The sequence below is a fragment of the Aegilops tauschii genome, chromosome 2 (assembly GCF_002575655.3).
Source record: "Aegilops tauschii subsp. strangulata cultivar AL8/78 chromosome 2, Aet v6.0, whole genome shotgun sequence".
NCBI lineage: Eukaryota > Viridiplantae > Streptophyta > Magnoliopsida > Poales > Poaceae > Aegilops > Aegilops tauschii.
This window is the reverse complement of record NC_053036.3, coordinates 646,480,177-646,492,691: the sequence shown is the minus strand read 5'-3', so window position 1 is coordinate 646,492,691 and position 12,515 is coordinate 646,480,177. Positions and strand designations below refer to the sequence as shown.

The window sequence follows — 12,515 nt, the reverse complement described above, 5'->3', positions numbered from 1 at the left end:
TCGCCGTCAACGGGGAGAGCCGCCAATCGTGCTGCCGCGGCCACCATGTTCTCCAGCGGGTTGTCATAATGCCCCGGGGGTATTGGCACATACTGAGGCGGGGCAGGAGGTACCTGGGGAGGCCCCATCAACCGTGGCTGAACAAGGGGTACAGACCCGGGCGTGATGACCCCTGGCGGGTTGCTAGACCCTGCACCCGGCGTGTTGAAAAGATTGCGTGGATCATAGACCGGCGGGAGTCGAGACTGGGCCTTCTGATGCCTCCTCCTCATGACTACGTTGGCCGCGTTCTGATCCATCGTGAGCTGGAAGGACTGCGCCTGAATTAGCTGAGTCTGGGCATCGAGAGTCGCCCGCTCCGCAGCCAGCCTGATCCCTTCCGCTGCAAGATCCTCTTTAGCCTTTGTCAGATCTAACTTCAACTGCGCCACCTCTGCATCATGCTGGGCTTGGTCCGCCGGGTCGACCGCGGCGGTTAGCAGGGCCGTCAATTTGTCCGTGAGATCCATCAGTACCTGAGCCGGGGAAGGCACCGGGTTTCCCGATCCGGCAGCGGGGTTCTGGACAGGCTGCGCACCGGCCATAAAGACCCCAACCTGACTCAGCGGCTCAAACGGGTCCGGAATACTGTCGCCATCGGAACAACCCATGAGCCTACCCTCTTGCAGTTGGTACAACGAGTTTGATTCATCAGTGGCCGACTCGCCGTCAGAGCCGGCGGCCGCCTCATCACCGGACCCGGATGGATCAGAGGGCCCTCCATGGATGCATCCCACAAAAGCGCGCCTTAAGGCAGGCCGGGCCCGGGCGGGTCGTGCGCGCTGAGCTGTTTCGACGAGGTCGGCGCAGAGGTCCGGCTCGGGGCCCGGCTCACCGATCTTGCCAATGAAGACATGAATTCCGCCAAAGGGGACCCGGTATCCGTACTCAATTGAGCCGGCGTCGGGGCCCCAGCCTTTGTCGTCGATATAGAGCTTGCCGCGACGACTCTTGGTCATCCGGCCCATAGCGTATCCCTTAAGCCCTTCGAAGCTGCCCTTCAAGAACTCAAATCCACCGTGCGGCGGCCCCACGGTGGGCGCCAACTGTCGTGGAATTGTCACGGCAGATGTCCTCGAGCTAGGACTTAGTCGTGGAGCCATCGCAGCTAGGAAGCTTGAAGGGGTTATGTGGGACAAGGAACACGAGGGTTTATACTGGTTCGGCCCCTTACGGTGAAGGTAAAAGCCTACGTCCAGTTTGGGATGTATTATCTAGGGTTACGATCGCCAGGGAGCTAACAGCTTTTCCCGGCTCTCGATTAGATTGTCGTCGCCCTTAAACCGCCGCCGGGCCCTCCCTTTATATAGGGAGGCTGACGCCCAGCAGCCCTCAGAGCCCCGGCCGGCTCATACGAGCGTCCGGCTCGGACTCTAAACAATACTTGCCTTACACTACAAGTCTACTATAACAATGATCATAACTACAGGCTTTAAGCCATATCCGGGTCTCAGCCCATCTCTGGCCCATTATCTCGGAACTTGGCTCCGGGCTTCTGGCAATGACCCTACAAGTAACCCGGCCCTCCTGGCGGGTGACTCCAAGGTCTATATCCTCAACACGCCCCACAACCAACTTCGTCGGTACCACATAAATCGATGTTGTTGCTGGCGTCCATCCTCGGCGACGACGACCTGGCATGGCTCTAGGCCAAGGCGGTTGCCAAGGCAAAGAATCTCTGCTTGGCCGCCTAGAAGGGCGTGCAGTTGGCGGCCAAGCTGCCGTCCAAGCACACTCCACCTGTGGTCTTCCTGCAGGTTGTATTGTGGCTGAAGATACTAAAGATACCAAAGATAAACGCAGAAACTTTAAAAAGATCATCTCAACAAGGTATGCAAGTAATTTCTTTTGGGTGTTTGAATTGCCACATCTTGGGTTTTGTTTTCAGTCCATTATATATTCTAGGGACAAACTTCATCTCATTTCATAGACCAAATAATATTTAACTACAGGACTGGATTCGCGTAAACTAATTTGCAAGGTTTATTCGATTTTGTGCATGACAAGGGGCAAGTAGAATTTTTTCTGTATGCACTTAGCAAGATTAAAGTAACAGGCACAAAGTGAATCAAGTGTCTTCAACAAGCAATTTAAAAGTGAAAGTAGATAAACAACTTACTAATCCACATAGAAGAGTATAGAGTATTGAAATTTGATTTGCCGCATTGCAATGGTCCGCTATGGTCCTGCAGTAATATGTGTATGACAGCAAAAGGATCTTCAAATCAGTATGTACACTAACTTATCCATTATAATTCGATATAGTATATGAGATAACTTGAACATCTCTAGAAACCAATGTGGAAAAAATATAACAACCAAATCGCACGTGTGGATTTTCATATGCACATTCCGAGACGCTACAAACTTGATCAAAGCCGAGAGCAAGGAAATGCATATCACAGTTGCAATGACCGCTAGGAGAACCCTCTCCACATCTGCGTGTTGAGAGACTTGAGATATTAATTTTGCAGGCACTCCACACAAGCACATGCATGTTATGTTAGCAGAGTAGAAGAGCCATCATCTTAAGTTAGGGTATACATTATCATTTTGGGTATGATCAAATGGAAATACCTGCTCATGTCGTCCTCTGATCCACTCATCCAAATCATCCTACAAAGCTCATGCATAATGGTTTAAGAAATAAAGTATATATGCTCAAAGGACGACATTGATAGCTAACAAATAGTTGATGCTTAAAATTAGCTTGTGGTCTCCTCCTCCAACATGTGTTTCCTGTTTGAGCGTTGTGAAAGGTCACGAGGTCCAGGCAGGTCAAGGCGATGGCCACCTTCAACTTTGGCAATGCAAACCCCCTCTCGATGGCCCTCTCCACAACATCATCCATCCGCGTGTTGAGAGACTTGAGCTATTAATTTTGCAGGCACTCCACACAAGCGCATGCATGTTATGTTAGCAGAGTAGAAGAGCCATCATCTTAAGTTAGTGTATACATTATCATTTTGGGTATGATCAAATGGAAATACCTGCTCATGTCGTCCTCTGATCCACTCATCCAAATCATCCTAAAAAGCTCATGCATAATGGTTTAAGATATAAAGTATATATGCTCAAAGGACAAGATTGATAGCTAACAAATAGTTGATGCTTACAATTAGCTTGTGGTCTCCTCCTCCAACATGTGTTTCCTGTTTGAGCGTTGTTAAAGGTCAAGAGGTCTAGGCAGGTCAAGGCGATGGCCACCTTCGACTTTGGCAATGCAAACCCCCTCTCGGTGGCCCTCTCCACAACATCATCCAACATATTTACGTTTAGCTGACTGAAAGGAACTATAGCAAGGAAAGGGGAAATGTATCATCAGATAATTCTTTGGGCCAAATAGCAGAATCTTACTTGATTCATGAAATTACAGTGCTAGGTGCTTGCAGAAGAAACAATGGCACGAGGAAAGATTCGTGTATGCATGTGCCTTTAGCAAGCAATAGCAAGAGGCAAAAGAATAATAATAAATAAATGCTCAAATAATAATCTTTGATAGGGGGGGCGTTACACTGCATTTCAGAATAATCCATTCATTTTATGATAAAACCAAATATGCAGCAGAATAAAAAATTATACAAGGTGAGTAGTAGTAGATGAGTTTTTGAAGAAATGGATCACTTTCCTACCACAAGGACTGCCGAAAAACAGTGCTAAAATATTATAAAGCATTTCATCAAGCATTCCTGCTCATGTCCTAGGTATTGTATAATCCCTTCTTGCCATGTATGTATTCCTATACACATACAACCTAAAATGCGGTAGTTAACAAAAGTCAAGACACTATAAAAATATATTAAAAAAAACTTCATCAGAATAGTATCGGTATTAAATTGCTATCTTCTGATGACATCTGGGTCATTGTATTTTGAAATCGCAAACAGACAATAATTAACTGCAAGAATTGCCCGTTCATACATCTCCATCTGTCCATATTCACAAGGATTTCGCTATCATAACTGTAGAGTATTTACTATTTACAGTGATTAGGCACACACACACACACACCCTAAAATCAAACACAAGGATCAACAAAAACACCTTATCACATTCCATTTCTTTTGACAAAAGCTAGCGAGTTCTTGCAGTTTCAATAACAAGCAGGTAGCTCAAACTCACATCAAACTAATGTTCAAACTATATAAATAAAAAACTAAAAATGAAAAAATGGAGATGCGTATGCTTGTTCAAATAAAAAAAGTCACATAAACTAAATTTTCCTAATAAAACCTCCTTGGATAGCTTATTCTAATTAAAATGTTTAATATCAAGTGAGCAACATGATCCAGAATAATGATAATTAAATGAAAGCAATTGGCTAGTTAATAATCCCTCTATAAAGAAATATAAGAGCATTTAGATCACTACTTTAGTATTCTAAACGCTCCTATATTTCCTTACAGAGGATGTACATACAGTTGCAGGAAGGTAAGTGTGCATATACAGGACAAAAGCAGAAAATTTTCAACGTCAGGGCTATGAGATTAACATACCAGCTCTATCAACTGTTATTTCTAATTCAGTAAATTTGGTACAAAGCTTTTATAAAGCAGCCCTTAGAACCTCAAGTTTCTGAAAAATGTAACTATAACAGAAGAAATGAGATGTGTTATGTACTGCAGACTGTACTACCAAGCAAGCAAAGAAAACAGAGTTTGAAATTCAGATCATTTCAGTACCTTATTCAGCATGCATAATAAACCTTATTCAGCTTGGTACTCACAAATACATTGATTTTGAAAGAGCAAACATTTCCTGCATCGAACTTGAATTTCTTTAAGATGTGATTGGGAACACTTGCTAGTGTCCAACATAGCCTATGTCAAGTCTGCACAAGACACCTAGCCAGACATCCAACTTGAATTGGCAGAATCAGCCTTTTCTCGTCTGATGGGTTGTAGTTTATTCAGTTTTTTTTCTTTCAAAATAGCATCGCCCAGTACAAATTTACGTAGGCACGCAGGCGAAGCCGTTAGAAGCTACAACCAACATCAGCAAGAATTCAAGCGAAAAGGCACTGGGGTAATAGGAAATGATCATATGACGAAGAATTAAACATAAAAGAAAATATTTTTGGAGAAGGAAGAACATGTCAGGAGGATCTGATGAACCTGCTACGCATACTCATATGGACTTACGGTTCCGGTGAAGTGGAGCTGACGGAAGAGGGGATCACGAGCAGCGGCGGGATGGTCGGCGCTGGAGCTCATGGCGAAGTGGACCTGTGGCGCGGCGGCGGGGGAAGGGGTCGTTGGCGCGCAGGGCAGCGGCCGCGGTGGGACGTGGGGGCGGCGGCCGCGGCTGGCTCTGGGCGCGATGGCCACGGCTGGAGCTGGGGCGGCGGCCGCGGCGGGAGGTGGCGGGGGCGGCCACGACGGGCGGTGGCGGTCGCGGTGCGGAGACGGGTTAGCGTTTGAGGGAGGAAGATGGGGGAGGGGATTGCCGGCGGCTGCGAGGGCGAGGGCAACGGCGAGGGGATCTGGTGTGGTGTCGCTCGAGGGCACCTGGAGGCTTCGCCCGCTCGCTCGCTTGTTCGCACGTTGCCAGTCCAAGACGGGTTTTTTTTCGCTGGTTTTCTTTCATCGGTTTATTTTCGTCCATTTTTTGGCGTGGAGGGGAGTACCTGGAGGCATCGCTCCCTCGTAACATTGGTTGGTTCGATTTTTTTGGCGTGGAGGGAACTACGTGGGAGGTGGGAGGAAGGACGAAAATAAACCGTGGTAGGTGGGACGAAAATAAACCCGGAACGGAGACTACCAACTGAGACATTAGGAGTAGAGATATCTACTATGACCTTTTAGGAGGCAACTAAAACAACGACAAGCATTTTCGAACCCATGGGAGTAATTAAGGGGTTGTCAACAACTTCGTGAGGGTTAATAACTTAATATATGAACTTTCCCTCAGTACAAGGAAGGTAATAATAATTACTAAAATCATGGTGCTAAATCAGGAAGCAATCGGTGTGCTCGTACAGCGACATCCGGCTCGTCTGCAGCGGCTCCCACAGAAGCACCTCCTCTCCACTAATGCTTGTGATGCTGCTGCTGCTCTGCAGCTTCCTGGCATTGCAATTTGCATCCCCAGTGTGACTGATTGGTTGATTAAGGCTTAATCATCCAAGAGCAAGCTGACCTGACCCTCTTCCTGACGTAGTTCTTTTTGGATTTTTTTCTACTATGAGAAACAGAGAGTATAGGTGATTCATGGATCAAATTTCTGCACTGTCAGACAGTCAGTACCATTTGAATGAGTTATGCAAAGATAGCATAAGTGAATGTTTCGTTCTCTCTTTCTCTCTCTGCTTTTCTAATCATCTATTCTGGCGGGATTATAGACAACAGAGTAAATGGCATAAAACGACCATAACTTGGGCTATGGTTCCAAAAACCTTTTGCGGAACGAAGCGGCCGTCTGCGGTGGTGCCACACGTATCCTCCCCAACCCGACCACGACGGCGGTGGTGTAGAAGTGCATGCTCTAGCCAATGCAACCAAAAGACCGATCTGATGAAAGAGACTAGGCAGCACATTATACGTCAACACTCCCCCTCACGTGTGGCTCCCTCAGGTCTAAACATGGATCGAAAGTGGGCTGCAATTTAATTGCGCCAGCCGGGTCTTGAACTCAAGACCTCTTGGCTTTGATACCATGTAGAAGTGCATGCTCTAGCCAATACAACCAAAAGACCGATCTGATGGAAGAGACTAGGCAGCACATTATACGTCAACAGGTGGACCTCAAACGGTAGGGAACCGGCGGTGGCGGGGCTGGAGTCCCGGGCTCGTGCGGATCCGGCGAGTCGCGGCAGCGGAATGAGGTGCCCGTCTGGGATCATGTCACCCGTCTCCTCCAAAACCCGACCGCGTCGGCAACGGGGCTTGAAGGCCAATGCATCTTTTGTTACACTTTTCAATAGCATTTACCCTAGACTGACTCAATAACAATGGAAACCTAATGTTGAGGTTAGATCATGAAATTCTAGCATGAGTGCTCAGATTGGCTCAATAATTCTTGATATATTAGTGCTCATTTCTCTCTATTAGCTTACCTCCATCTCAGGTTATTGATATATATGGTTAGTTAGCTTCACACGGGGTGGTTTCATGATCTGACCTCAACATTGGTAGTGTCACAGCTACTGTTAGAGCAACTCTAGTAGATTCACTAAGAAGGGAGCCTTTGCAATAGTTCTAGAGGGCCCTTTACAACCATTTTTAAGGTTTTGGAGTCCGGTGCTTTGCTTTTTCAGATTCCCTAAAACGGAAGCCTTTATGACCATATTTCTTTTAATATGTTTGTGTATGAACCCCATTTCAACTTTGATTTGCCATCAACATAAATCCGTGTTAAGTCGAACCTATTTATCCTTCACCAACATCTACAACCTAAAATGAATACAATCGTGACAGTATATTCAAATATGAATCTAATTATATGCTAATTTGATGTTGAACATACATTGATAATGTTTCCAGAAACTTAGTCCAATTCGCAAAGATTTAACTATGAAAAAACGCATGAAACACAACATTGTCAAAAATGGCTTAATACATTAGTTTCAATTTACTGTTGTATAGGAATATATTATACTCCCTTCATTCCACAATGTAATGCCTATAGATTTTTGTGGAAGTCAAACTTTGCCAACTTTGACCAAGTGTATAGAGAAAACTGTCTACATCTACAATACCAAACATGTACATTCTGAAAATATAACTCATGATGTATACAATGATGTGCATTTGATATTCTAGATGTACCTACTTTTCTCTATAAATATGATCAAAGTTTGTAATGATTGACTTTTGTAAAAATCTATAGGCACTACATTATGAAACGGAGGGAGTATATAGTAATATCACAAACCAAAGTACAAACAAATATTGGCACGCATATATATTGTTTCTAAAATACTCCCTCCATCCTATATATAAGACTTTTTTGCAGTTTAAAACTGGAACTGCAAAAATGTCTTATATTCGGGCACAGAGGTAGTACAATATTGCCCTTTTTTGAAAAAAACTTTCAATCTATTCATCTTCAATCATGATAGTACAACGAACTTTAGAAATAATAAAAATTACAGCGAGAAGTACAATATTGCCCTTACCACCATGATGGACACCGTACATGGTCGTCCTATTGCCTTGACACAGCCGAGAGCACAATTTCGATGACGTACCGCTAGAAACAATAGCCTCTTTATTATTAGATACAGAAATACAATGTCGCCCTTATCATCATGATGGCCCCCGTAAGTGGTCGTCCTACAGCCTTGACACGGCCGAGGGCACAAGATTCCGGGCCGCATCCCGTAGCTTCACCTTCTCAACCTTTCCCAGCGCGTTCCTCGGAAGGGCGTCGATGACGACCACCTTCCTGGGAACCATGAAGCGCGACATGCGCTCGCGACAGAAGGCAATCACTTCATCCTTGCAGACCTCAGCAGCCTTGTCTTTGGCCACAAGGAACGCGCACGGCGTCTCGCCCCAGTGCGGGTGAGGCATGGCAACCACCGCCACGTCGGCCACAGCCGGGTGCTGGAGTAGCACCTCCTCCAGCTCCTTGCTGCAGATGTTCTCACCTCCGCTGATGATCACGTCCTTTGACCTATCCTTTATCTCGATGTACCCGTCGGGGTGCACAACGCCGACGTCGCCCGTCATGAACCACCCGCCCTTGAAGGCCTTCTCATTAGCCTCCGGGTTGTTGAGGTACCCCTTCATGACGCTGCTGCCGCGGAGCACGATCTCACCCAAGGACTTGCCGTCGCGCGGCACGCTAGACATTGTGTTGTCGTCGACAACGTTGGCATCGGCGAGAGATAGGACGCTGACCCCCTGCCTGGCCTTGAGGCGTGAGCGCTCAGGGAGTGGCAGGAGGTCCCACTGGTGGCGCCACTCGCAGGCCATAGCGGGGCCTGTGGCCTCCGTGAGTCCATAGGAGTGCGTCACCTTGAAACCGATCCGCTCGACGCGGTCCAGCAGGGCGGCCGTCGGCGGGGCGCCGCCCGTGAGGACGTGGACCGGAGCGGTGAGCCGCCGGGCCTCGCCTTCAAGGAGGATATTGAATACCACGGGCGCGCAGCACATGTGGGTGACGCCGTAGTCGGAGATGGCACGGTAGACGTCGGCGGCGCGGTTCTGGCGCATGCAGACGTTGACGGCGCCGCGCGCCGCCATTCCCCACGTGAGTGTCCACCCGTTGCAGTGGAACATGGGGAGCGTCCAGAGGTACACGGGCTCGTTCCCCACCCCCCACGACAGCAGCTGGCCCATGGTGTTCAGGTATGCACCACGGTGGCTGGACACCACGCCTTTTGGCGCCGACGTGGTGCCCGAGGTGTAGTTGAGCACCACCGCATCCCACTCATCTGCGAGCGAAGGCAGCTCCGCCGCCGGGTCTCCTTTGCTGACCCGCGCCTCATACTCGAGCTTGAAGAGGCCGAGCCGGACGCCGGTGGGCCTGTCGATATCGTCGATGACGGCGACAAGCGGCACGGGCGCGCCGGCATCGGCAACGATTTGGAGCGCGTCGTGAGCGAGGCGCACGTACTCATAGTCGACGAAGAGGACCTTGGCCTGGGCGTGCCTCAGGATGACCGCCACCGCCTTGGCGTCCAGGCGCGTGTTGATGGTGTTGAGCACGGCAGCAGCCATGGGCACGGCGAAGTGCATCTCGTACATTGCCGGCACGTTGGGCGCGAGGACGGAGACGACGTCGTTCTTGCGGACGCCGAGGGAGACGAGGGCGGCGGCGAGGCGGCGGCAGCGCTCGTGCGTCTGGCTCCATGTGAACTTGAGACGCCCGTAGACGACCGACGTGCGGTCGCCGTATACTGCACTGGCGCGCGGAAGGAACCCGACCGGGCTAAGTGGCACGTAGTTTGCCGGGCGCTTGGGAAGCTTGTCCATTGACGATTTCCTACACCACCGTACGTACCTTCAGCTCAATATTTTGTGGAGATGAGATATCCTCAGAGTTGAGAGGCTCCGAGGTTAGTAGGCGTACTTATATAGCTTAACGAGCAATGCTAGTAGCGTTGTTGTTGGCCCTGAAGAAAATTAATTATTGTTGGTAGTATTGCATCGAAAGGTCATTGGTCTTTGCTTGGACTTGATGGTGCTTCACGTAAACAATCAGGTTCCTTTCTTCGTGATCTGCACTTTTCGGTCTTACTAGACTTGCATATTATGTCATTTTTTTCATATCTTACATTAAAATCCATGCAAAACTTGATTTTCTTACATGTTGGGTCACTTGATTGAGACTTGATCAAGTCTCAGTCGACACAGATCTAGACAAACCCTTTACTCTTACCTTTGGAACCTAGTCTTGTACGCCGTTTCTTAGCCAGCGTGGGACGCGTGCCATAGCGAGCTGGCATCCAGCAAGCGGGAAAAACAGTGTTGCTACAAGACCACCCGCCGATGCTGCAAGGGCGGACGGGCGCTGCTGCAAGCGGCGACGCACGATGCTGTCGTTGGATAATGTTATACTATGGCTTAAGACATGCGAATGACCAGTCATATAGAGTCATCTTGTATGAGTCACTCATATACCAGTCATATGTGGCAGCTACTATAGTCGGCAGCATGATTAGCTCATCACGCTATATGCGACAAAATCTTAGGCATGTGGGCAAATCTTTAGTGACGCTGGCCTGCACACACGGACCAAGAAGAGCCAAACTATTGGACCGACATTATATCAAGAACATATTATGCTCTTCGTACCACGCCATTGCCCCTGGCGAAACATATTATATTGAATAGCCAATGTCCTAGGTAAAACGTATTATTCTATAGCGTCATCATCCATGGCCTTGTCATGTCTAAACATGCCATACAATATAGCCGATACAAACTTAAATATTTGCCGTTTACATTGGCAACCCATAATTTGTTTTGCGCTTCTAAAATGGCATGTACTATGGCGTATCAGGCACACCAATAGGTCTTACGTGTAAAGAATCATGTATCCATGATTCAAAATTTCCTTGCCAAGCTACATGAAACAGATTTCCGGACGTATATCTGACTCGGAAATTCCTAACCCACCCATCAAGCCAAATCCTCTGAGAAAAATGTAGTTTCCTTGAAGTATCTACCAGGTAAAGCTAGAACCTCCAACCGAGATGTGCCAATCGTGCTGGCGACTATGGCAGGTGCCACTGGCGATGCGATCAATGACCGGTGACGGACCAAAGTCAAATGTGCCGACCAGAAGGGTGCGGCGGTGTGCAAATACTGCGCCTTCAACGTGGTGTTAGATGCCCAAATAAGTTTTTTGAAGGGTCGGCAAAGTCTAAACAAAAGTCATTTAGTAAATAATATACTAATACTACATGGTGCATGCGCTCTTTGAGAGGAGGTACCCAGCATACGCGGCAAAACTGAACAACCAAATCAGATCATGATACTACTAGTACGACAAACTAATGCCGGTCCAAACCCGCTACGGTGGCTTTACTTTATACAAACCCTAGTCATATTCCAATTTTTTTTTTTTAAAGGAGAAGGACCCCCGGCTTCTGCATCTGGGCGATGCATGCGGCCACTTTATTAATTATTCTCACAAGACATTACAAAGTGATACAACAGTAAGCTAAAACCACGGTGTAAGCAACAAATGTCGCTATCCTATCTAGTTGATGAAGGGGCGCTGATAGTCTGGGCCTAATACCAAACAGACATCGCAGCCAAACATAAACATCTATGACCTGAGGTCCCAACCAGGACGCCTGCCGGGTATGGGGCACCTACCAGTCCGGCGCACTCCTCAACCAGGACGCCTGCCGGGTATGAGGCCGCCGCAGCCACCTGCCACCAATCCACCTGCCACCAATCCATCTTCAGAGCTGTACTGTTGCATCTACCGTGCCAGGTCTCTCTGCCATCGACGCCACCATGACGCCAGACAGCGTCTTCCTCCTGCGCGAGTCCATCCTCGCACATCGAACTCCAAATCTGCACTGCGCCACGCCGTCGAGATCCGTCGCCATCAATGTGTAGCATGAAGCACCGCTCCACCAAAGATGCCGTTCGCTGGTCCCACAAAGCCGAGTGCACCTCCAAGAATGCCGCCCCCAAGGGGGTAATGACACATGCTTGCCGCCAGCATCTGATCAGCTGATCTAGGGTTTCTCCCGGAGGTATTGAGTGGAGTTGGGAGCTTCACCTCGATGATGCCTTTATGAAGGAAACGATGATAAGGGCATCTTCATCACGGGCTCCGGCCATCGACCGAAAATCAGGTCCTCACCCGGATCCGTCCGAAGAAATCCACCCGACAACATGTGCACCGTCTCGACCGCCTTCAAAGCCCCAGATCCAGCCGCCTAGATCCGGCGACCAACCGCAACAACAGTGCCACCGTAGGAGCCCTGGCGCACCGGCCATAGCCCGAGTGTGTCACCACTTGAGCCTAGGAGGAGGGCTCCCACCCCGCCTCGCCAAGCCGTGAGAGCC

The 12,515-nt window shown here is 48.4% G+C and overlaps 1 protein-coding gene and 1 long non-coding RNA gene across 2 annotated transcripts; both read right to left on the bottom strand.

The window, feature by feature from the left end:
- Nucleotides 1-2,756: 2,756 nt before the first annotated feature.
- On the bottom strand, nucleotides 2,757-5,341 carry LOC120973912 (uncharacterized). Its single transcript, XR_005769574.3, has 4 exons — nucleotides 5,181-5,341; nucleotides 3,156-3,332; nucleotides 3,030-3,068; nucleotides 2,757-2,911 (listed from the first exon to the last, which is right to left on the bottom strand). It is a non-coding gene; the product is annotated as an uncharacterized lncRNA (long non-coding RNA).
- A 2,621-nt stretch (nucleotides 5,342-7,962) lies between these two features.
- On the bottom strand, nucleotides 7,963-10,009 carry LOC109759510 (trans-cinnamate:CoA ligase, peroxisomal-like). The gene has a single exon (XM_020318333.3). It carries the CDS (start codon nucleotides 9,957-9,959, stop codon nucleotides 8,313-8,315), a length of 1,647 nt encoding a protein of 548 aa, XP_020173922.1. The 5' UTR covers nucleotides 9,960-10,009; the 3' UTR covers nucleotides 7,963-8,312.
- Between the last annotated feature and the right edge of the window lie 2,506 nt (nucleotides 10,010-12,515).

Bases quoted from the DNA above. Each gene is read 5' to 3' on its own strand.
- LOC109759510 (XM_020318333.3), bottom strand. From the start codon at position 9,959: ATGGACAAGCTTCCCAAGCGCCCGGCAAACTACGTGCCACTTAGCCCG.